Source organism: Anas acuta, chromosome 11, assembly GCF_963932015.1.
Source record: "Anas acuta chromosome 11, bAnaAcu1.1, whole genome shotgun sequence".
Lineage (NCBI taxonomy): Eukaryota > Metazoa > Chordata > Aves > Anseriformes > Anatidae > Anas > Anas acuta.
Window position 1 is genome coordinate 13,227,348 of NC_088989.1, and position 26,258 is coordinate 13,253,605.

Here is a 26,258-nt window from a genome sequence, read left to right on the forward strand (position 1 = left end):
AAAACAGTTTGCTCCTGCACCAAACTGTAACTTTATGGGTTTCAGAAGTAAGTTTTTATGCAAGTATATGGGTTCTTGCACGGTGCTAAGGCAGGCTCTGGGACTCATTTTTTGCCCCTGAAGAAGGGGGCTGTGTTGAGGAAGCCGTAGGGATGCCTTAAGAGGTCAGCCATGAAGTGCCAACTGGGAGTTTCTTTGAGAGTGGAAGAGTCCCAGAAACATTGTCAATGAAATTATGGGAAAAAAACAAACCTAACCCACTCATAGCTCTTTCCAGGTCTTTTTGCATTATGGTATCTGTTTAAGGAGCACCAGTTTACATAATCTTTTAACTCGAGTAGGGTTAGAGCAGCGCCTTATGTGAGTTACCTCAAATGAAGTCAGAACAAACACGTTGCTTTCTTAATAGGAAAGAAGCTATGCAACGGTCAAGCCAAGTGAAAACCGAAAGATGGATACTCATTAATCTGAAAAACAGACTAGTAATATCCTTCTCTACTGCTAGCACAGAATTAGAGAGTTCTTACTGCGTTCTGATTACACTCCTATTTAAGACTTTTGCTCTAAGTTGTATAGATTGTAACTGCAGTGTAAGGCTTGCTGCTTTAATCTGCTGTTCAGTGGTATGATCGCATCAGCATCAATACCATCTTCATGAATATCTTAAACAAAATGTTGGATTAATGACTTCATTATTTTCCTCAGACAAACCAAATAATTTGCTTTTATTGTTGTTTTAAATGTCAATGGAAGGGCCACATTTGAAAGTGGAAAATTAGAAATAAGATTTAAATTCCTGCTGGACTGTTAATGCAAATGGCCATGACTTATTTTGGTTGCTAATGGAACTAATCTGTGTCAACAAGATCCCTGTCTCCTCAGAGCAGCACTAATAGCTGAGGTCCAGAAAGGACTCTGCAGTCAAACAGAGAACAGGTGTCAAAGAATCCTGATAACAGGACTTTTTTTTTTTTAAAACCTCTACATTAACATCTGAACCAATGAGAAACATTTAAACATCTGAGAAAAAAACTAGAAATCTTAGGAAACCGTGCTCAGCTTCAAGTCACAGGTGATAACGATGCTAAGTTGGTAAATTTAGGTGGCCTGTATTAAATGAATTGTTGGCCTTCGTGTACTTCCTGTCTGGAAAGTGGATAGCTGTAGCATCACGACTATTGCAGCTTTGTTGGCAGTCTCAGCAGAAAGGTCACGGACTGGATGGGTCATGGAGACTGAACTATCCTCTCACCTCTAGAGGTGGTCCCTCCAGGACAGAGATGAGGCACATTGGTGGGGGCAGCGTGGGGAAGCTTGCACGGCTGCCGCCCATGCTGTATCTGTTCTGTGGATAAATAGAGGGCTTCAGCCTCCAGTGGTGTCAATCCAGCACCTTTCATCAGCACTAAATTAAAAAGAATATAAATAAATACCAAAAAGCAAAAAAAGGAATAGAGGTGCAATGGCAGAGCTGCACACGTAAGGTTTGTGAAGTACCTTGCTCCGGCCACTGACACTGGCCTCTCATTTTCACAAGCAGCAAATTCACCCAATTCAAAAAGAAAACGAAAGGAAAAATCACCAAGGAGCAAATCAAAGTTGTATTATCACAGAGGAGCTTAGCATAGGGTTTTTCATCATTACAAACAACTCCATTCCAAACAGCAGTGTTGTAACAACCTGGGTAGTGACTTGCACACTGTGAAACAGAGAGGATCTGGGACTTTACTAGAAATAAAATCCCTTAGTAAGTGGGCAGTGTCTGGATGCTATGCTCGCCTAACTTGAAAGTGAACAAAACAGAGAAGCAATTTATTATCAAAGGCTATCAACACATTAGTAAGGGTAAAGAGTAAAATCAATATACATTAAAGTATTTTTTGGTATCATTATTTCTCTTATTGTTTCCTCATTAGCAGCCATTTACAGCACTCATCTCTGGGAGGTGCTGTTGACTCATCCATCAGCACCATGCCCTTCGTAGCATTCATTGCTTTAGTTTCTAAGCAACAGCAAAGAATACAGTTAAGAGGGAAGCTGGTGCTGCTCTGAAGTCATCAAGCTCAGAAAGACTGGCACAGCTTGCCACTGCAAGCACTGGCTTTTTAAAGTGACAAAATTCTGAAATGCCACGAACACCAAAACCCCTCAAATCCCCCCTAAGATTCAGGCCTCTGATGCCAGCTGAGGCACACCCATTTAAAGGTGTCTTCCTCGCATGATGGCCCTGTACTCAGTTCCATCTTCCCCTTTCTGTTATGCCACTTTCATCTTGTTACTTTACTATTTCAGATATCATTACTTTCCTTCCAGCTCATGGTAATTAGTGAAGCTCTATGCCTTTGTTTGAAGACATCCACTTCTCACCTTCCTATTCCATCTGATCCTTCAAATAAATCACTTTGATAACATCTATGTCATAACAACAACCAGTCAATTAAGATTTTACTGCAAGATTGAACAAAACAGCCCCAAACTGGCCTGAGAGAAAAGGGAGGATTTTCCTTGTTAATGAGCAATAGCAACCTCCCCTGCTCTGTACCCTCTGTCCATAAAGAAGCACACAGTTCCCCTGTATGGGAAAAAGGGGTAAGATTTAACTAATAGCGTCCATCTCTGAGTGTATCCTGGATACCTTCTTCATACGCCTGTGAAAAGAGGTGTCGAAATTTTTGAACCTGCAACTGAGAATCCAAAATGAGATAAAAAAACAAACAAACAAACAAACCAACAAAACAAAAACAAAAACTTGAATAGAAGTTATCAAAGTCAGGAGATTACACAGAATACTTTTGCTTCAGCTGTGAGGCTTGAGAAAAAAATGATTAGCCATATCAAAACCAGCTACCACAACAGCAAAGCATTTCCCAGCAGGAAAATCCTTCTTTGTCCCCATTTATGTCTTTCAGTGTTCATTGCATACATACATGTATGCTTCTGTATACACAAATTTCTGCTTAACTGCAGTACTTTTTTATGCTGTAATTTCATTAAGTGCTTAAAATGAAAATGTTGCATTTGTCTTCATGATCTCTCTCTTTGACGTACTGTACCAAAGAATATTATTGTTTTCCTCTAGATTGTCTGTCACAACTTCATAGTAGAACAACAGAAACTATTATGAAATTCAGCTGCCTGAAACCAGCATGTATCAGAAATACACTCCAAATACTGCTGAAAAAAAAGATTAGATAAATTTTTGGAAAACAAACAAAATTTGTAAAGAAATCATTTTTGATGAGGCAAGCTCCAAAAAAGAAAGAGTGGTCTATTTCATACAGGTTGTATTTCAACCAATATGTTAAGGAAGCTGAAAGACTTAGGGGTATACCTGCAGTTCCAGTTAACCCTTCATTTGGGTCCATCCATTCTTACCTCGTGCACTGGAAGGAGCAGAGTTAATCATCTGGGATGGTGCCGAGTGGGTAGAGCTCAGGCTTGAGGTGGAAGGGCTGGCCTGGGACGAGGATAAAACAGACACGTTGGTGACTGAGCCTTGGTACCTGGAGTTAGGGTAAACAAGCTGCAGGAGGCAGAGAAGAGAACTGAGTGGATCATGCATTAGATTTTTACCTGTCTCAGGTTCCCCAATGTGACCTCTGTCTAGGAAACAGCTTCAGTGCAGGCCACTATTAATCTGCACTCAAGACTTGGGGACTCATGTCAGCCTCTCACAAACAAGAGCAATAATGCATGTGTGTTGAACAGGTCAGATAAATAACATGCTGACTAAAATCTCACTTTTTGAAAGCAATACTACGATCTTGGACAGCAGCTTTCTCTGTATGAATACAGAAGATTTCTTCCCAAAGTAAACCCGGATGAATTACTCTGTCGTCTTTCCTGAACAACCTCAGATTCTCCCTGTTTGGTTCTTCACAAAAATCTCACTGGACAGAACCGAGCGCGTGGCTAGGTACATTGCATAATAACGATATATACACTCATAAGTGTAATGCTCCAAGCATGCTCAGTGCCATCTCTGACAATTGCTTCTGGGTGCACTGGAGCCGTACCTGCATGTGGTACATATCCTCAGCAGTCTCCCCCACGGAACTGTCTGTCAGGATAACCAGGTTTCCTGTTTCACTGGAGGTGTGTGATGACAGAGAGGATGACGAGTGTCGGACTGAACCAAGCATGTTCAGTGGGCTGAAACGAAAACAGAGAAAGAACAGGGGCATTATTATTTCTGAAGTCTGATTTTTTTTTTTTCCAGGTTGGTTAAGTACCTGCTTTAGGTCATCTTTACATGTCAAACACTTTTGAAAGTATCAGGCCAAATAAAAGCTTAAACAAATCTATAAATGTGAGTAAATATTAAAAAAATGGAAATAAGATTATACTTAAGATAACAGTGTGTAGGGTGATGAATTTCAGAATCCAAAGCCAGGTTAACATGTCATGATACATATCTGCTGTTCTTTTAACAGAACATTCTGAAACCACTCTCATTCTTAATACCCAAGTAAGATGAGTGGGAGCAGCTTAATAAAGCATTCCAAAGGAAGCCAAGCACAAGAGACAGGCCAAAATGCAGTTTTTCTTACTGCATTGTTAGGCTTCTGCATTGCAGTTGAAGTCAACTTCCTAGCTGACAGTAAATTAATGCTGTCCAACTGGTGTGCAATCTGCACTCTAATCTTTCTCAGATTCATTTTTTGTCACTGTAAATCACATCCACAAATGCATACTTTGTATACTATAGGATCTCCCCATTTTACCCTAAGAATTAGGGTAAAATTCTTAGGGAAAAAGGCTTTACAAAGAGATGAACTTTGAGGAAAAGAATTTTTATCACCCAGATACCTAATGTCAGTTGCCAAGACACTAAAGTAGCACAAGAGCCACTTAATTGTAATTTTAAAAAGGGAACCATGGATCCTGTAACTCAGGACCAAGTTTACACAGCTCCTTATGCCAGGCTAAGCTATGTAGACCCACCAAGAGAAACAAACATTGAAGAGCCATTGAAATTTCATAATCTGAGTGACATTCTTTTCACTGTTTCTCAGGCTGGCATAGATATGTACATTTTCACATAAGCAGCTTTGGCTGGATATAAAAACTCTGTTTTGACCTGAAAAATCCAATTTTTTTGTCCACAGTTAGTTTTTATTAGTGGTTCTTCTGCTGTTTGAATAAACATCCACATTTTCAGATATTTCTCTGAATGCTGAGCTATTTTCTGTTATCCTAATCAAAACACCCTTGGCCTCTTATATTTGGGTTCTGATTTGATTAAAACTCTAAAAACAATTACGCAAACATTTTTGGAGTCTTCAAAATGGGCACATATTGAGTTCAGTTTCTAAACCAAACAATACATTTTTCCTTTCATGGTAGATAATATTTATTTGCCATTTGCATAGCAGAAGTATGAGAAGTTGGAACCTCCAAAGTCAGATTGAACCTGGAGAGCTGAGAAGAATCTGAGTGGCAGATGTGTAAGAAAAGGGATGAAGAAACATCTGGAGGTATTTACGATATGCTGCAAACTGGATTTCTCAACATTTTGATTCCATCCTCAAACTTTAATAATGAGCCCTGAACAAAAATAAAGGATGCTTATACGAAAACTGACCCTCCTCCTCCAGTACTATTAACTGCATTTTTGACCCTCAAATCTTAATTCAACAGAGTGCAGAGATCTTTGATATTTCAGCAGAAGAAAAGGGGGTACCTGTGTCGATGCAACAGCTTTATGCTCTCTGGGCTCATTGGTCCATGCGAAACGAGAACATTGCCGCGTGGTGTACTAGTGCCAGAACAGGCTGGACTCAGCTTATCCAAACCAGGTAACTCCTGCACATGAGACACAGAGTCTTTTAGTTACTGCAGATATTTTAGCTAAATTAGTCATGAGAAAATTACAATGTTTTCCTCTCAGAAAAAATCCGATCTGTTTCCACGTTCTCTGTAATCATCTACAGTTACCTGTGTTTCCACAGGATAAAGAGCGTCAGTGTTTTATGTCCTTATTCTCTATTTCTAACAATACTTTCCAGCCACCATTTCAGGAATTTTGGAGAAAAAGAGAGGTACAGTGTTGTTCAAATTGCAACCATCTCCATTTTTTTCTGAAAAGAAATCTGAACTCAAAAATACAGATCTTGTCTAAATTCTAAAGAAAGGCAATGAACACAGGCTGTACACAGGCTATAACCTGCATGGATCTCATCTGCTGGAAGAGAAAGGCTGTATTAAAATAATTGTGGTGCTGCTATTTCTGGCCATCCTTGCATAGTATTCACTCCTAAAAGCAGAGGTAAAACCTTTCAAGTTCAAAGCTTTTAGAAAATACTTACTTCAGTTGGAAAGTAAACTGCTAACACATTGCAGATAATTCTTTTATATTATATGGAAAGGTGTCCTTTGGTTTCATTGTGATATTGTTCAAGAAAGTGATGAGAATTACACTTGAACAGGAAGAGGAGAATGCACTGCAATTTCTGAGACCCATCTGGCAAAGATGTCTCAAGTATAGCTGTCACAGAATACTAATGTACAGCAGTGCACAAACGGATGGAAAGGTACCTTTCCTAGAGGACGTTACTTGTATTTCTGGTATAAAACAGGTGGTGTGTACCATGCTCTGGAGGCAGTTCTTTTGACTATATAGGAAATGCAAACCTATAATATCGGGTGCCTAAATCAAAGTTGGAAGCCTGAAGTAACCAACCGGAATTCATGTTGCTGTCTACATAAAAACACTTCTGGAGGGCCTAGTCCATGTTATGCTACTCAAACTATGACAACTGTAAGAGCTGAACATCTAACGTGTTTTGTTAATCTTTCTTCTTCTGTTTTATATTATTTTATGACAAGCCTGAAAATTGAACTTTACAATTGTTCTGTGATATTAAATGAGAACCAGCTTACATGGTACAAACTGGATCGCATCATCTGGAACTGGTCTATCAGTTTCTTATGCAGAGGGCGCATTTCTGGGTGTACAAATTTCTCATGGACTGCCAGACCCACTCCTAAAACATGTACCTGTTAAGAAGAAAACAAGATGACAAAACTAAATAAATCAAGTTTAAGAGACAGAACTGAAGCCTGTCTCTCAGGTCTGTCACTGTGTAAGGAAGTACTGTAAAATATACCACCGTTCTGTACAAGACTGCCAATAATCAAGTAAGCCTAAGAGACCTGGCAAGTTTATATTACTTCAACAAGTACTTCAAGTGTGAGACAAGTATGTTATGTCACATTGGATTACATTTGTTAGAGACAACTGTAAAAAAAATTACCAGATTGATTGTCTCTCCAGCAGTTAACATCACTGAGTCCTCATACAGATAATTCATTGTGACCAAGGAAATTCCTTCCCAACAGTGTCGGAAAAGGGGTCAAAGTTGCCAACAGAGATTTCAAAACAAAGGAGGTTCTGATAACTGAGCTGAACAGTAACAGTGTTCAGCAGTGTTCACTCCTTCTGTTGCTCATTATTTATTTATAAAGGTCACATTTTCAAAGGTCAAACATACAATATTAGTAATTGAAAGAGATTATGTAAGTTCTCAGATGAAAGAAAATAGTAATGATAGCAGGCTTAAGATACATATAATTCCCTACATGATTCAAACTCAGTACAAACAATAGCTAATTAATTTTCAAACATCCTCTTGAGGATTGAGGGGAGATAAGTATTATCTTCATTTTACAAATGGGAAATCTGAAATGCAGTTAAGCAATTTGTTGACAAAGCAGGCCCAGTAGCTCTGTAAAAACTTGGCCACATTGTTTAATGTGGTGTATTTTGCCAAACCTTCCATTAACAGGGATGTGATTTTCTGATTTCACTCCCATCAAAGCATCCAGCAAGCTTTATCTACCAAGATGTTTCACAGAGACACTAAAGAAAAACAGAACTGTAGATAGTAGAAATAGACATTAAGTTTTCCCATGTAGCTCTGACAGTTTAATCTCAAGCCTGACCTGTCCTGACTCTGATTACCTTTGAAATATACTAGGAAGACAATTCAAAATGCCATAAATGAATGGCAGGCCTGAAATGTGGCAAGATGTCTAGTAGATAATAAACGGAGACAACAAAATTCATGTTATGCTAGCAGAGCTTCACCTAACATTACATAAGGTGAATGGCTAGTTCATAAACTCCTCAGCCATCTCACCTCCTTTTTGTTTAAATGTACTTTAAATCTCCTGTACTGAAATTCTTTACTTCTGAATGAATCAGTTGGATCTGGTGTGTTTAAACTGACTGCTGATGAATCCAGACACCAATGTTCTTTTGTGTCTGAAAAGCAATACCTGTTCTTGCATGAGTTCCTTGAGCTGTGTGATCTTCTCTGCATCTGCAGGGTGCTTTGTGATATAATCTTTATCAAAAAAGGCCTGTAGGAAAAAGAAAAGAAAAGCTTTCTGCTTATTGGGAAATAGTTGTCATAACTTGTCTTCAAAAGATGATAGGAAAAGGTCCAGAAATCTTAGGAGAACTAAATACATTAAGCTAACAGCAGCAGCTCAATTTTATCACTTTTAGCACTCTGGGATCCAGGTAAAGCTACAGTATGAGTGTATCAACCTACATGATTCTGTTGCTCATTTAAAGGAAACAGCGTAAAGTAGCGTTAAGACAGTCCTCAGCCCTGAAGGATCATGAATCTGATCATATTTACCTATGTGACAATGATGAACAATACCACTAAAACTTTTATCATCCTATGATTTTAATTTTGTATCATTTCCTTAAAAAAAAAGAATCCTTCAATTAAGTGAGTAAAGTGGTAACTAAGGTAAAGGAAGAAGAGCATTCTCTGCATGGTCTGCAGGGAAGACGTCCCACACCCCTGGACTCCTGCTGCCATTTCTCAGTATCTCAACCTAGACTTACCTTTTGCAACGTGGAATTTAAGTAACAGCTTGCTAAAGAGCATAGCAGATAACATACCAGCTAACATCATGTAACTTTAAGGTCTCAGTGAGTCCAAAATTAGGCTAGTAAAGACAATGGTTGAGTAGCATGAATTAGCAGCTTTTCCTGATTACAGGTCCAAACAGTCTCAATTACCATGAATTCCACTGCCTCTGCTGCAAAAAGGACTTATAACGTAAGCAGTGTAATAAAATAAATAAATTCTGATATATTCCTGTACCTGTCAGGTCAGGGCTTCCAGGTAAGCCAAGATTTAATCCTAAGAAACCCCACTGTCAACCATATCTACGTTGTATCCCAATTCTACATTTGGATCCTCTTGTTGACAAATGGCTATGCAAGTGCTGATGCAGAATAACCAAGCATGGGGTTTTAACCTTATATTTAGAAAATGTGCATGAAAATATCTTATTAAATGATACTTTCTTTGAAACAACAATGGAAATAAAATTGAAAAATGTCGATGCTATATTCAGAAGCAGAGCCCTGCTTACCTCCTGGTATCTTGCAATTCCTCCATTCACAGCTGCATCAATCACTCCATTCAGACACATGCTGAGAAGATTAATGTTACCATGCATTTGTTTATGCTGGTACTGGCTTATCAGTGTTCTCAGCTCCTGGTTTTTGTTCTCAACCACTTGAATGGCATTTTCCAAAGGACTTACTTCAACCTCAAAAGGCAATAAAACACACTTTAATTCCATGGACACTTCATTGTGATTTATTACCTTCCTTATAAAGAAATTATATACTAAGATGGTTCAGTGATCTCTCTTAGTTTTTACTGCTAGAAAATTAGCTACATTAACAAACTTTATTGTCATTAACACTGTATTTCAGGTCACTGAGTTGTGATAACTTCTTTCTGTAAACTAACGTCACAGTAACAATACAATTATTCTATCTTTCTGGCACTTTTTGCATTATGCTGTCATGTTCCCTCACCTAATTCCCCTGGTTACATTCAGCAGTTATTTAAAATAAGTGGTGAAAAAACGACATACTTAATTGTTGTAAACCTCATCATTTTAAACTGCAAGATTTCAGACAGAAGTTAAATTGCCTATCCCATGTCCTTAGTAAGTCATCATTTCAAACCTCAACTATAGGAACTATAAACGTTACCAGTTCTCTTCTCTCCACTTCAAACCAACGAGAAATTCCAGGCAAACTGTGAGTCAAGGTCAGAGTGGTACGTTCAATCCACAAGCTCTGCAAAGAATAATTGAGGATGTGAGGTACACAGTGAACCACAATCACATCATCTATACTCTTACCACATGTGCTAAGGGGATAAAGGTCAGAGAAGAATACATTAACCTCCTCCTAAGCAGTAACATACTTTGCAGAATGTCATACTGAGTGTCATTTAAATGCTCCTCCTTCCCCCCTCCAAAAAAAATAAAAAATCAGTATGCTCTATAGCAATACATTCAACATTTCTGTTAATTTCCAGAGGTTGAGGTTGGCTACCAGTTCTGTCATGGGAACAGAGAAGATCTTGTGAACATCTATGGCAGTAAGAAAAAAATTCCAGCCAAACAAAAAAAAACATCCTTGCTACAAAACACATTTCTCCTGGCACTAAAATGACTTATCTTTAAATTGGACAACATTTTAATCAGGTCAGATGTGTAGCCACCAACAGCCACTTGTTTGTGTTACAGTATCTTTGGCCATCATATCAGGATTACTTGAAAGGCTCTATTAGCATAGAATAACACGAGAGTAGTCGCCTTGAAGAGACTGACATTTAAAACACAGATTGCTGACTATTTGTACCTTAAATTCATTCTCCTTGTCCTTTGGGCCTTTGTGGAAAGGCCTATCATAGCGGAATTTCCGGATATTGTTGACTCTGTAGAAGCTCTTTATGCGATCAGGGACACGGTCCATTTGTAGCACATCTATATTGTCTGGGATGGGAGTGACTGCATAGATCTGTAAATCTGCAAATTGTGTAGTCAAAGAAAGCCATGGGACATAAAACAGGAAAAGCTCTTTCTACTGTGGAAAAAAACAGGATTGTGAATTCAGAAAGTAACATTCCCTTTTGTTTTCCAACATCCTTCTTTTGCAAGTGAAATGAGCACACTAAACTAGAACTATTAGGACAGTCTACGGAGTGGTACTTTACAGCCAGATTAAACAGAAAAAGATACGTGAGGATGCAGAGAGTACATACTAAGACATACAAAAATATCTAGGTTGGACAAAATAGTCAGTTCCTATTAGTTTTAATTAGAGCTAGGTGCTTCATTGCTGCAGGCACTTCAGTAAATCTTTGTGTCTCTATGTATTTAGGAAACTAACTATCTAGTATTTACCTTTGATAAATTTTGCCTTAGATACTTCAACTTTGTCTGCAAACAGTTGTTATCTAATGTTTATCAGTTTAGTTAAACAGGTGTAACCTCGGTATTACAGGCAAGGTCCCTCATAGGTTTGATTACACTCAAAACATACACATACAAACAAACCCTCTGTCTATAAAAGTATCAATGTTACATACCAAAGAAGAGTGGAAAGCACATTAAGGAAAATCTAGTGGTAAATACTAATCAGTTTCAGAAGATTTCACTTACTGACAGTGTTCTTATGGCTAAAATCCTGTAGTATGTTTGCTGGTGCCACACAAGCCAAATAGCAGTGTTCTTACAAGTAAAATCTCCTAAGTCTCTGCAGACCCATTCATTGTTATGTGGTTCAGTCCTTAAATATACACAGATAGCATTGCATTGGTTGAAACAAACTGCAGTATTGACCGCCAATGAGAAGTAGTAAATTCAGAGCCTCAGTTAGAAAAGAGTTCAAGTAGTTTGAAAGAGAAGTAGACTATGAGAAAAAAGCTGAAGTGAAAAACACAATGGAGAAAATAACACTTTTAGATTAATACCTGTTCCCAACAAATGTTCTCCAAGAGAAGGCATCAGACCATATGATTAACGAAGTAAAGTGTCCATTATGGCAATGCCATTGGTAAAGGTGAAGGCCTGGATGTAATCAAGCACTCTCTTACACATTGAATGCAACCTGCAGTACTCCCTGAATAAAAGGCAACAAATCTCCAACACTATGTTCTGCAGTGTCTGCTATAGACAGGTGTATGGTTTTGTCTGTATCCAGCTCTTCCCAAGACAGTTACAAACTGAGATATCCACAACAATGACTTTTCAATACTTTCCTCACTGTGCTCTACCTAACCATAGTTTGCCCTTTTCTCTGAAAGGATACACTGGGCATCGCACTGTAGTATAGAGTCGTCTGGGTGGTTGGGATGCTGCATTGCAATGGCTTGTGGAAACTCACTCAGCATCCTCTGCTGGAAGGCTTCCAGCCTCTCATAGTCATGGCCCCGACACACGTATTCTTTATTCTGCAAGAAGGACAATCATAAATTAGTCTCTCTAAAAGTTAGGTTAAATTCTATTGTTTTTTTTCTATCTCACTTTGAGTTTTACTGCTTCAAAAAGCAAGGTATGTGACAAAGTCAATACACTAATGTGACAGTAACAAGTACTGGTAACACAGATGGTGTATTTTACTCCTTTCTTTTTCATTACAAAGTATTTCATCAACTGATAAGTAGACCATTCCACTGATCTCTATCAGAAAGGTACCTCTGCTGCCTGCACATGCAGCATTCAGTCCTACGGTTTTGTCTGATTTGCTTTTCAGGTAACTGAACAGGGACTATTATTTAATTGGACTATACTGAAACACAGCAAGCAATACTTCAGACTAAGTCACCAGCTTGGCTATTCTGTACCGGGAAAGCTGCCATCAAATCTCCATGAGCTGGATAAAAATTCTGAGGATTTCACAGGGCAGAGGGAGCTAAATGTTTATCGATTTACCAGTTAGAAAGGAGTCATAACAAACTTCATAAAAATCATTGTTTAATTGTTGCTTTATTGTCATACCCATACAATCCACTTCTGATTGTGTCAATCATCCTCAGGATCGCTCCTTGTCTATAGTGGAATAATATGGAAAAGCCTTACCAAGAATTCTGAGCGGCCACTTAGCCCTAAAAGCAATCTCCTCTTGATAAACAGGATTTCCCTTCTGCCACTGATGGAAAGCTTGCATTTAAATGTGCCTCTTGAGGTATTAAACCATTTGCTAAGAGTTCTTGGATGCTTCTGAAACATCTTGAACTCTGAACAGCAAGATACAGGATCTCTATAGTTCTAACTGTCATAAAGATTGTATTCCAGTGTCTGAACTATATTGCCACATAACACAATTTTGATTGGTGTTAATGTTGCCTGATGCAAGATCTATCAAAGCAGGCAAAACTTTGATTCTGGTAGTTTTATACACATTACAATAGCTGTAAGTACAGGGTGATTTTTCACCATTATAAAGGAAAAGAAAACAAAAATGGCCAACAAGAATAGTTCCCCCCGTTTTATTTCTTGCATTTAAGCACCTGCAGTATATGCAATTATTTTTTTGCTAACTGTTTTGAAAAAGGGTTCCAGCAGAGCAGGAGCAAAATGAAAGAGAAAGCAGCAAAACCCCATCATAAAATATAGTTATGGAGTGCAGTGTTTTTGGCTTTGCATTTCATCTTTCTGGAACAGACCGCGTATTCCATCTGTGACATGTGTCACTTTGTATGAATCAGTCATAGCAGCCAATGAACTGGGAGAAAACCTGTGTGATGAATCTTGACAATTCAGTCTATAATGCCCAAACTTTGCAGCTATTATTAAATTTGGAGTGAGTCCATATTTGAAGGTGAATCTCTTCATGACACTGCATATTCTGCTTTTGATTGCAGCAATTGAGAAAACTGTAAGCCTATAAATAAAGTTATTATGATTCTAAAAATAATGCCCTGAAAACACCCCAGGGCTGAATTTAATAGATTCTTCAGACAGATGCCAACACAAGATCTCAGAATGTAGCTTGTCAGGCCTTACTTGAACTTCTGGTAGGTGAAGACACAAACAGTTTTAATTTATGTAGGAAGGCTAGAAAGAGATGCAGAATTCATGGCAACATGAGCAATGACTTTTCTAGACAAAAGGTCTACAAAATCAAAGATGTAGAAGCAAGTGGTTATCTTCTGTGTTACTCTATACATCAATAGAAAAATAAATGAGAAGCGTGTGAAGTTATTTGATCACTTTAAATCACTCCTATATCCATTTAAAAATTTTAAATCCGTGTAAGTCTTTTTCTTTTCTAGAATGGCTGCTCTGCATCTCTTTACGATGTGATCCATGCAGATGCGACTGCTAATGGGCTTAGTCTGTGCTTTGCAATGTGTAGGCTGTATGGATCATTAGAGAGAGAAAGGAGGAGGGTGACTTCTAATGAGATTGCTACATTAGTAATCTGCTATAAGAAGTACTGCTACCAAATATAATTGCAGAACTAACAAGGATTATAATTATGTATGTTCACGTCTGCTGTTAATGTCTCCAGCCAAGTACCCATCCTGATACACCATTTCAGAAAAGTGCTGTGCACTGAAAACTTGTGCAGTGTTAAATGCATAGGCCAATCAGTCCAAGACAAAACTGGGGGATTCATAATAAAAGATAGCTAGAGTCACTGATATTACTTCAGACGTAGGAACAATTATATGCTGTAATGACTTTGTTGTCATTTATGTTTGGAAACATCTGTCGTTAGAGATTAAAAAAGAAACTGTTTTCTCTGGAGATCTTCATAAAAGAGGAGCTTCATATGCAACACTCGCTATTTCCTCAGATTCCTTTGCACACACTTCTTTGAAGCGTTGGTTCAGGATCCTTAATTATGGCACTGTTCAGCTTCACCTTTGAGTTATGCAACAGTGCCATTTATCTGCTGATACTTCCACCTTCATTTCCAAATTGCCTTCACTTCCCCTGAGCTTCCATTAAATTAATATAATTAAACACCAAGGTTTAAATCTTGGTTAAAAAAAATATAGAGGAAAATTTAAGAGTGCAATTTTCAAAACATGTACCTTATGAAATAAAAATGGTACACACTTTTGCTCTTTATAACTTCTTACTGTGTGACTCAAGAGTGGTGCCATCTCTTGTAAAGCCTTTTCTTCAAAGAGAACACAAAACATGCAGCTCCAGTCCTTGAAAGCATGCTTCAGGTTAGCTTGTCCTGTCAAGCTAGATGGCATCCACCATCAATTTTCAGGCAGTTTTTACAGCTGTCAGATTATATTCCTTCCCTGCTCTGAACCATCAAGGAGCAGTTGTATGAACAAATACCCGTTTTACATTTTATTCCTCATTAGGAAGGGAAGGTAATTGCACTTTTAAAATGGATTTCAGACCCAACTGATCCCTTATACTCCAAAGACAAGAAGATCAAAGAGAGGATGTGTTCCGAGAAGCTGATAGGCTTTTTGCTTAACCTAGGAAAATTTTACTTGGAGATAGCAGAAGAGTGTCATTAGTCTGATATTAGAATCACTCCGTCATGTGAGATTTTTTTAAAGCATGATAATCTGAGATGATGAAAATTCGTTGAGTAATGACCCAGCATTGCTGCGATAGAGCATTTTGCTTAATATAGAGGCAATTTTTGCTGATCTGCAGATTGTCAAAAATACACATAGGCATGAGTCAAATTCCTGATGTCTGTTCCTAAGAATGCTCCCAATGAACTACATCCTTCAGTTCTGACAGAAAGCTATTTCTACTTGCACAGGTGTAAAATATAAACTGAACAGCAGATGTCCTAACTCCACAGCTGAAATTCAAAGCCTTAAATGCTACTCTGAACCCAGTCACTTTGCAATATTTTGTGTAACTCTGGCTTACCCGCAGGAAAAATGGGAATTTTCGACCATAAAAACCAACTCTGAAAAATTCAGGTTCCAAGCGCTGCTGTTCCATGATATTATCATAATAGGTAGCTTCCATTTTCTGTGAATGAAAAAGTTAGTTGCTATCAGACTCTTAAAACTGCACTTAAAACGTTAGAATCTGAAGTTACATTCAAATATTACATTATTCTTTTGCACATGTTTTTAATGAAGAGTGAAATTATTTTAAAGATTAAAATTATTAGTCTACATTATCAATCTACATTATGGAGCAGACTACAATACAGAATCACAGAATCACAGAATCTCTAGGTTGGAAGAGACCTCTAGATCATCGAGTCCAACCTCTAACCTAACACTAACAGTCCCCACTAAACCATGCTCCATGCCACCATGCTCATTGTACATTTTGGGAGATATCATGAAAATTTTTCTGTTTTACCTCAAATTAAACAGGTCTTGCATGTAATTCTCTTCGCACTACAGAATTAATGGCAAAGCTGAGATTAAGGTAACTGTTGCCTGGCTCCCAGTGTCCTTTTCTAACCGTATTCTCAACAGCTCTCTACAGCTCGAAATCTATACTGCTGTCTGAAAAACTTTATCAGTTCAATGGGGTTTGCTTTAATTGAGTTGAGGAGCATGAAACAGGATGAAACAAAATTAAATCGTCTACAGCTCTGTATACCAGCAAGTTTAACATGGAAGAAAAGGGGGAAGGGGGATGTTGAAAAAAGGACTTCCTCTATTTACAATTATTTGTTCCATAGCAGTGTGCTGACATTTGCATCAAGAGTGGGATTTCAAGACCCCTTGCCAAACTGAATCTCTGAAATGCTCATAAGAGTTTCTCTATAGCAAAAATATAGCTTTTTATTAAGAAGAATCAGTTTAACATCATTGTTTCCACTGCAGGGAACCCTAACAGCAGCTTTGACTTTGAACACTGCACCGAGGTTTTGTTCTTGGTTCCCACATGTGTTATCTCCTTTTGTAAAATGGAGCATGTCCCAAAGTTGTTGAGGGAAGAATAAAGGAATGGGCTGAATGATGTGAATGGCACAGAGAAAAACTTAGAATGGGGAGAAATTCAAGTCAATTCAGGTCAACACAGATTTAGGGGTCTCGAACAGAAAACATGTCATGTAAAGGTGAGCAAAACAAAGAGCTGAGATGCTCCTCACCTGCCAGTTGATTAAATCAAATTAATAAAGAGGCAGAGAGAATAGCTAATTTACTGATGTTTTAGGAATATCTTGGTACACTACTAGACTAAGGCTTGTTAATAGGTTTCTCTGCTCATCACTCATGATCAGTTTAGCAAAGGATGTTTTATGCAAAAATAAACATAGACAGGCAATGGCAAACCAAGATCCTCTGCATGTGTTTTTCGTATACTCATGGGAGTTAGGGTTGGCAGACCTAGAATTACTTCAGTAGGCCTACAATGTTGTTGGAATGAATCAATGGCAAAGGAGTCCTTTTTTTTTTTTTCTTTTTTTCCAATTGAAAATTTCCTGACAGGAGAGACAAAACTTCCCAGAGAATGGAAAAGATTCTGCAAGGAGAGGAACTGCTGCTACTTACCCGAATCCAGCTGAGGCTCTGGTAGTCATAGAGGCTTTCGTACTGTATGGCCAGCTCTCTGCACAGTGGGATACCAAACTCCCAGCTCTGCAAAACCAAAGCAAATCACGCTCACAGTGACTGGCATGTTATCACCAACTCAGCTGAGAGGAATACAGAAACTTGTTTTAGGCAATTCATTAGCTATGAAATGCCAGGGATTAGATATGAAAATGCAATGCGATGAAACAGTTTCCATTAATATTGGATTGATTTCTTCTTCAAGATGGTAACAGAGGCACATATTCCATTGAAATTACATGCAGGCACTGCTCTCACTGACAGTTTACTCATGAGACTGGGAACTTCTCTGGAGAAATATAACTAACAAATTTTCTTCTTGTTAAATCCCCCCCAAGTATCTCCTCTGCTTTCTGCACTAGAACTCCCTGAAGCGAAGACTCTTGTCATCTAGGGCATAGCTCCGCAGCAAAGTGCTCCCCTTCCTGTGGGTGCTACTTCCTGCTGAAAGCATAAAACCATCAAGTGATAGGAAACAGTCAAATGCAGAGACAGAACATTCTCAGAACTGAGCTGCCTTATTGGACTCAGTATATGTATTCAGAACAAAAAACAAAACCCACTTCTTTAACTTACAGTCTGCATACACCAAATCTTTTCAAGCACATCATATTCATGGCCCTCAAGGATAAGGAAAAAGGATATTGTGTTTGGGCATACCCACACAGAGAGGAAGCTTCCCTTGTTACCTGTTAGCTTTTAGAGTGTTCATTTTATACACCCTTGAACTGAAATCTCTCCCATCGTCTTGCACCCGCACAGACTGGAAGTGCTTTGGGGGAGTGATGGTTTCTTACCATAGTTATGTAAAGGATCTGGAACACAAAGGTCTCAGCTGAGGTTTGGTTAGATCAATGTTTATGCACTATTGGGTTAACTTGCCTTTTTATTTTTTAAACTTGGACTGTATTACAGTGAAATCACAATTAATGTGAGTTATACTGTCCTCATCAGTATTAAAAAGCATAATATTGTACATTGTTGGTAACAGTAATTAACAGTAGTGATGTAAAATATTAGCAGTTTATATGGAAATAGCTTTTCTGGTTCCATGTACCTTTACTTAAAGAAGAGAATCTCTGCACCATTTGAGTTAATGTAGTAGGCACTTTGCCATGCTTCCCTTTATACACACGCATTCAGTGTCTGTTCTCTCATCCTTAATACCAAAGTTTTTTTTGTCCTCTGAACAGCAAAAATATTATCAACTTTAAGAATTTATTTATTAAAAAAGAGTATAATTTGAAAAACTAAGAAGCAAAAAAAAACATTCCTACATCTCTTTAGCTTCTCTTTATTATAAAAAACATACATAAGAACTTGCTGAGTAAAAAATTCCTTCAGGATCTTTTTTGATATTCTTATAGGAGTAGTTTGGGGTGATGGGAAGCCTGAGATTTAATTAGATAATTACAATACATGCAACTGAAAGACCAGTTACTCGACAACTCAGGTTATTACTTGGAATTTTGTGATCTCAAATTAACAGGATTTTTGCTGTGGGCTGTCAAAGTCCATGACACACAAATAGATACATCGAATTGTGATCAACTGCATTGCCCAACTAAGTGTTTATATTTGCAAACACAACTAGCATTGCATGCCTTTTTTTTTTTTTTTTTTTAAGGTTTCAATAGAGTTTACAGTATCAGTACATAGACTTCTGGTGATCTATATTTACCTGGAAGAATGGAAAAGAAAAATCTCTTCTAGAATACCTGGCTAGGAATAAATGGCTTTTGTTACACTGGACAGAAGCAGAGTCTCACTTCCAAATGGGATGTTGTGGCTAAAGCATTACATAATTCTGCAATCTGTCTTCTGGATGGAACCAGAAAGCTGGCTATCTTTCCTTACAGTGATCCTAAAGGTGTAACCTTTTTATGCACCTTTTCTGATGTGAATTAAATTAACAATATGTAACCACATCTCATTTCTCTTTATTTAGACAAGCTCTTTCACATGTACTCTGATACTATTTCTGTCATCCTAGCTCAGGCTCTCTCTCTCCCTTTCAATCAGATTTCAACACAGAAAAATTGTACCATGCCAGCTGAATACTCTGATGATAAAGATGTGATATGTAAGTGGAGGAAACACAATATACAGGTAGCTTTTTAGAAAAGCGAGTTCATAGATATTTGAAAGTAAAGCAGAATGAATGGATATGAGTCACAGGGATCCTCCTTTTTTAAAATTGGTAATGTTTAATGAGGACTATCTTCACAATGTAGAAGCTGAATATACAGTTCTGTGTGCTAAGTGTCGCTTTCCTCTAAAGTATCATTCTTTTCCTTCTCAAATAATTTCCTAACGTCTCCACTGTTAATTTAATTCATTACTGCTTTCTCTTTTGCTGATGTCTGATCTGTTTGTATGCTGAATATTATATCCTTTGCTTGTAAAGCTCATTCATCCAAGTTTTATTGCAGCCTTCTCCTATGACACCAGCAACTCTCAGCTGAGTGCTGTTGACGGCACACAGGAAGCAGATAGACAATCAACATCTATGAATGGGAGCCTTTATTTACTCACATCCCAATGTGCAGATTTCTTTTGGAAGTGTGATTCAAATGAGTGTGCACAAGAGAAATTAGTTCAAATGTTGTGTAGAAAGAATACAATCTAAAAATGAACTGCTTTGGAAATGTAGCACTGGGTCTCCCACAGCACTTGGCTGAATACATGCTGTGATGCTGTAAAAGGGAGCTGGTCAGAATTTTTAGTTAATACAAATCAGCAGTGAACTGGGCAGAAAAGAATTGTGCAGTTCTCAAGCCGTTGCTGTCCAGAAACAGGATCGGTTGGGTTCAAATTGTTCCATTTAGTCTCCTTTAGCTAGGAGAGCTTGAGTCTTAAGGGACAAAATCAATCATAAAAAAAAAAAGTTACGCACTTGCACATGCTACCTGCTGAGCCATAAACCGATTCAAAGCATTGCAAGACAGCAGTAGAAAGGAGTATGCAGAGTGAAGGGTAAAAGGGTTTTGGAAAGCTTTGTTCCTTCCCAGCACAGGGCTGCTTCTGAGAATGGGAGTTAGACAATTCTGCACTCCCTTGCAGTGCTGCAGGTGCTCTCTGCACTCCACCGGCATGCTCTTTATGTCAGACTCACAGGATAGTCATATGGCCTTATCTTTCCCCCCTTACTGTGGTGAGGTTTTCCCATGAACAAATGCAGAACTTTTACACCTCCTTCATGCTGCTCTGACCCCCCCCTTACTTAATGGGAAATGCCAGGAGCAGCATGAGAAACTTAAGTCTAGATATGCAAGAGAAAACAGAACAGCAAATCCCATTCTTCAGGACCCAGGGAGGTCCTGCTTCACCTTAGGGGAGCACAGAAAAACAACCCGTCAGAAACAAGTTGAGGGAAACAAGCTTCTTCTATTCCCTGAGCTGTTCTCAGTTACACAGCCACAGAAAAAGTGGCAGAAAGCAGCAGGAAGATTTGGCTTCTCAGCATCTTTCACCAGTGACATGCAGCTTAAGTGGATTATTCAGTCATTCAGATACCATTTAAAATAAAGGAGGATTAAAACACACAGCCAAGTAACTACAGAAACACCCCGTGGGAAAAAAACAAAAACACAAAAACCTTAAGAGGTTAACACTCCATAATCTACGAGAAGATTAATAGCAAAATTACATCCATTAACTTTTTACTCACCCTCAGTGTTTATGTGGATGGCCTGTTTGTCAAAAACACAGGCTCAATTTATGTACATAGTCTCTATGTTAAGTTTGTCTAGTCAGACAGTACAGTACTGCAATATTTGCACAAGTCAGTAATTTAAATTTAAGTGCAGTCTAAAAAGCCCTGAAAATTTCTGAAACTAAACAGAAAACCACATGCAGTATTATTTCAAAAGACCTAGAAAGGATTCCTAGATAATGAATCGCTTCCTAATAAACTGGCCACTCCTAATTACAAACAGGAATCTGACTTCTTTTTGCAGACTCGGCAGAGATTGTCTCTGCCATAAGCATCTTTCTTTTATCAGGGCCAGGAAAAAATATCTGGAATGTCAACCCCACATGAATGGAATCACATTTGTATTTAATTTCATTGTCAGTGCTATCAGAGGGAAAACCAGCCCTGAGGTGCACATACAGATGTTATCTTCTAATAATGTAAGCTACATGAATTTTTCTAAAGAAAAATTTGAAAATATTCTGACTGATGATCTTGTTTCTAATATTCACCTCTGAAACGATCCCAAAACACCATGATACAAGGGACTAACACCTACCTCTGCAGTGATTAAAAAAAATATTCACTGTAGGAAAAACATACCAAATATCTGGAATTAAAATGTATTGAAAATGAATTGATTTTTTTCTTGTGCAATGGATGGAACTCCACTTTAAAACACCAGTGATACTAAAAAGGCTTAAAACTTTTAAATAAGGGACTCCTAGAATGCATTGCCTGCCATTTACTTCTGGAGGATAAAAACAGAAGTCCTTAAGTGTGAAGGGAGTTGTAACACAACAATTTGCATATACAATGTTTTTTTAATTAAGCAACTAGAATTTATCAAGCTGTCTGTCACGTCAGGTGATCCACAATTTTTACAGGTATAAAAACATTCCAGCCTTTTTCCCATTGGCCTACCTAAACTAGTTCCAAATGATATGTATAATGAAATATCCATATCCATTTTCACATCTGTTTTTTGGTCTAGAGAGCCAAGATGCAATTTGTCAAGTTATTAAACCTTTTTATATAAATTTACTTCCAAGACAACTGAACCAAGATGATAGCCTTGCAAGCTCTAAGTCAGGAAAAGGGAAGGAAGCTGCTGGAAGAGAGAAGAAGTTGGCATACCTTCCCTTTGTTGAAGTAATGGATAATCTTACGGCACAGACCTTCCTTACGTTGCCACTCTGACTGAGATGGATAATGCAGGAACTCTCTCAGAGGTCTGTCCTCCCACTGAAGCAACTCACAGTACAAAAGCAAAGTAAATGCAGCCTCTGTTGGAAATGCAATCATTGAACACTGAATCAATGACAACAAATAACTCAGCAAATAGTCTAAAAGGTCACAGGCTGCTTCTAAAACAGTCTGGAAGTTCTGATGTACAATTTGAGAAAAAAATCTAAAGCGTTAAATTAACATTAAATTATTCAATTACTTAGAATAGCAGCACATAGCTGTTTCTGATAAACCTGATTCTTAGGTACAAATCTATCAAGTTCCTTTCTACTAGATACTTGATTTAAATGCACAGTCAAATACTCAGGTATGTAACGAGATTTGGAGTCTGCAGTTGTAAGCAGAGCTTGGATAACAAAGAACTAGAGTCAATAGATTTCTTAAATGCACTTTAAGTATTATAATCCAAGGAAATTTGGCAAATGGTAGCATGATAGTGGGTTTGTGATTTCAATGTTCCCCTAATTTTGATTCCACTGTTGTGATTTTTCAGTCAACTGCCCTTGCAGAACACTGTAATGTAAAATTCAAGGTGCAACAGAACAGTTGCGTGTGCAGAGACATGCATTACTTCGTGTGATGGAGTGATGGACCCTTGTCTCTAGGGTCAGAGATTCCTGAGGGCTGGTCTTAACAGTGAACTGATCCATAACAGAAGTTTTTGAAACAAACTCAAGAGATGTTAGAGAATAACATCAGAAGAGTCAAAAGCTTTCACTAGGATTTCAAACAGACCCTGTATGATGTCTTACTAACCTGTATAGTTCTCAGCCTGTAAGTGCATGTCACACAGCTTGTGGATATAGCGGATGTACATCTCTTCCTTGTTAATTTCCGACTTATAGAAATTCTGTAAAAGAGAGAGTTTTTATTTTCATTGAGAATTTTCCTTCATTCAAGACAATCAGTAGCATCTGTATACATATATAGGTACTGAAAAGAGAATACATTATTAGTGTAAAGTGAAAGGACTAATTCTTTTCACATTCACACTGATTTAACCCACTAACTTTTTCACGTAGTGATTTGTTTTCAAAATGAGGGTATAGTCAAACACTGGAAGAAAAGGTGAGAGAAGTTGTGGAATCTCTGTCACAGAGATATTCAGAACTCAGCTGGACAAGGCCCTGAGAAGCACAGTTTAAAGTTGGAGAGCCCAGCCTAAAGGCAGAGAGTTAGATCACAGACTTCCAGGGGATCCTCCCAACCCGTTGTTTTCTGTCATGCCAGTGCTCAGATTCTGAACCTACAATTGCTGACACAGATTCCCACCCAACATTCCCCATTCCAGCTTCTATTACATTGCACAGTATCACAAAGAGATAAACATAAGGAAAAAATCTTTACCATAAGGTTAACAGTGCAGCCAATTTTCTTGTTCTCCGTTTCATCACCTTTCATACAATCCCTAAGAAAGCAGAGTAATGTTGAAACATACATCTGCAAAATTTCCTTTTAAAATACATTTGAAGCTATCTTAACCTCCAGAGTTTCCTTGGATCACAAAAAACAGTGAACCATATACTTTATTTTATAAAGTTGCCCTAAGAAAAATATCCATAACATGGCCTAAATGATATAAAAACTGCCTTGATGGCATCTGAGAACAAGCACCTGAAGTGACCACTGCATTTCTTACAACTCTGAACAAATACCAGATGGCAGTAATCAAACATCTTCATAACTAAAGAGCTACCATAAAAGTGAAAAGTTATTTACCCAGATGTTTAGTGGTTCCCTAGTCGAAGGACTAGGTTTCAGAAATTCAGGTATCTAATGTAGCGTTGGCATCCTGGAAAATACAACCTGACTGATTTAGACTAGACTACTGAATTTTTCACAGGTAAGATAAATCACACAAAAAAAATATCTGTGGATTCTGCAACTTTTAAAAATAATTTTGATGTAAGCAGCACAAAAGAAAAAGGCTTCAGAAATTACCAATCTCGACTTCAGAAAGTCACATTCATTTGTGAAGGCGAGACAAAATTTTTAAAGCAGCGACACCACAAACTTTCCTGAGAACTACACTGTCAGCTAGTTGGCATCTGGGCTCCACAAGATGTCAAAACTGATTAGCAGAGCTCTTCACTTCATAGCTTTCTATGTGATTTGCAGAACTATCACAGCAGCTGACACACTTCATCTGGGTATTTACAAATTCTCATACAGTTCCCTATCCTGCTCTGCTCAGGGAATGAAATATTCTACTGCATATTGAGTATCAGTTAAAAACTGATATCTGTTCCTGAAATTAAGCATGAAAATGAGTATCTCTTTATCCAAGTTGCGTTGATAGCAAGTTCCATTAAAAAAAGTCAGCTCCCTTGCATTCTCTTTAAATGTCTCTCAGATATCTGGTCTTTCTCAGTAGTTGTATGGCAGTTGTCAAGAAAAAAAACAACACAGGAGATTGGATCAAACTGTTCAGGACAACAAAAAGAACAAATTAAAAAACACAGAAAAGGATTTGGGATGGCAGAACACCCAGCCTAGTCACAGGCTTTCACTTATAATGAGGAGCAAAAAAAAAAATAAATAAAATTATTTGAACTCTTGTCAGTAGGCTAAAGATAGAAATATATGGGGCAGTTCTATATAGTTTCTAATTGCCTCCTGTTCCATAAAAACAACTCTGAGTGTGCGCACACACAAACTAGAAAGTAAAATATGTTTTTATAACTAAATCAAAGCTCACAATAGTCCTGCAAGCTTTAGTCTAAATCCAAACAGAGGATGTCTAGTTTGTAGTGGAGTCTTGCACACAAGTCACCAGCTGACATGTCAGGCTTTCCTCAGATGAAGTTTTCTAACCCTGCCTGCTTAGAGGAGGCATTCAGCATGTGTCAAAGACCTTGGTTCTGCAAGCCATTTAGAATCATTCTTACATTTAGCATGTATATTGCTTAATTAGGCAAGATCACTTCAAAGCTAAAAGGAATAAATCATTTAGCAACCTGAATAAACCTTAGTTCAAAACTAAGAATGAACGTCATCTTTGTTGTTTTTTGGGAATGAGCATACAAGAATAAGAATTAGGGCTCTGGAGCTGTGAACTTTGGATTTCTGCTCAGAACCCTGCAGCAGTGAGGTAGGCTTGCAGACGTAATACATAGGTGGGAAAAGGCCTTCAAGATCATCAAGTCCAACCATCAACCTGGCCTGCAAAGCCCTGTCACTAAACCATGTCCCTGGTGCCACATTCACATCTCCTAAATACCTTCTGGCCTGCCATCAGAGAAGCATGCAGCTTGATAAACAATAAAAAAAATCCCTGTACAAAAGAAATTTGATACTAAAACTTCTAATACACATACTCAGAACATATTACTGTTGTTGTCAGATACCTATAGTCAAGCAGACGCTCCATGAGGCGAGTAACCGATGTAACAAAAGAGATTCCAGTCTCCCGCCATGTTTCCTGCTCAATCTTCTCCAGCAGACTGTTCAGAGATAAAAAGAGCAGATAAGGCATCTGGGGAAACAGCTTAGTGCATGCAGACAGCCGCAGACAACTTCGTTTCTCCCTCATGAGACAAGTACACAGAATTACTATCTTACCTGGGATAAGGCCCAAAGAGCTGGGTTCTACTCCAGGCAGCATGAAGCAAAGACAAGGAAATTACAGAATTGACAGGAAAAGGAAAATTATCCTCACATTGCCATATAAAATATATAAAAGATAGCAATGTTCATGGCAACAGTTGATTCCCACATTATTACCTGTAGCTTAAATACTGCTAACAGCAATCATAAGTTGGAAGGGAGTCTAAACCTAATGCAAATTCCTCTTTGTACATCCTCACATTAATTTTGGTCTCTAATCAACAACCAACTAACCTTGCATTGCAATTTGTTAAACTGTAAATAAATGAAAGCGATATTTTTCTGATCAGCAAGCTAAACAATACAGGCAGCACGCCACTGTGATGACTGAGAAGAAAGAGAAAAGGCTAGAGTAAGAACACTGA

At 38.1% G+C, this 26,258-nt stretch overlaps 1 protein-coding gene across 20 annotated transcripts in view; it reads right to left on the reverse strand.

Annotated features, from left to right (window-relative positions):
* The window catches only part of DOCK3 (dedicator of cytokinesis 3), a 214,339-nt gene that overhangs the window by 12,426 nt on the left and 175,655 nt on the right, over positions 1 to 26,258 (reverse strand). For 9 of the 20 annotated variants that reach the window (XR_011100400.1, XM_068694739.1, XM_068694752.1 and 6 more), the window contains 17 exons: positions 25,849 to 25,875; positions 25,635 to 25,730; positions 23,635 to 23,695; positions 23,044 to 23,137; positions 22,177 to 22,325; positions 17,286 to 17,372; positions 15,694 to 15,798; positions 12,143 to 12,284; positions 10,691 to 10,857; positions 10,034 to 10,120; positions 9,400 to 9,579; positions 8,281 to 8,364; positions 6,883 to 6,999; positions 5,684 to 5,805; positions 4,017 to 4,152; positions 3,376 to 3,523; positions 1,253 to 1,405 (listed from right to left, as the gene is read on the reverse strand). Coding sequence is in view for 19 of the 20 variants with exons in the window: in XM_068694739.1 (XP_068550840.1) it covers positions 1,253 to 1,405; positions 3,376 to 3,523; positions 4,017 to 4,152; positions 5,684 to 5,805; positions 6,883 to 6,999; positions 8,281 to 8,364; positions 9,400 to 9,579; positions 10,034 to 10,120; positions 10,691 to 10,857; positions 12,143 to 12,284; positions 15,694 to 15,798; positions 17,286 to 17,372; positions 22,177 to 22,325; positions 23,044 to 23,137; positions 23,635 to 23,695; positions 25,635 to 25,730; positions 25,849 to 25,875 (1,955 nt within the window). In the remaining variant the exon portion in view is untranslated. The remainder of the gene's footprint in view (positions 1 to 1,252; positions 1,406 to 3,375; positions 3,524 to 4,016; positions 4,153 to 5,683; positions 5,806 to 6,882; positions 7,000 to 8,280; positions 8,365 to 9,399; positions 9,580 to 10,033; positions 10,121 to 10,690; positions 10,858 to 12,142; positions 12,285 to 15,693; positions 15,799 to 17,285; positions 17,373 to 22,176; positions 22,326 to 23,043; positions 23,138 to 23,634; positions 23,696 to 25,634; positions 25,731 to 25,848; positions 25,876 to 26,258) is intronic. The other 11 variants (XM_068694751.1, XM_068694750.1, XM_068694755.1 and 8 more) reach the window with 6 other exon arrangements.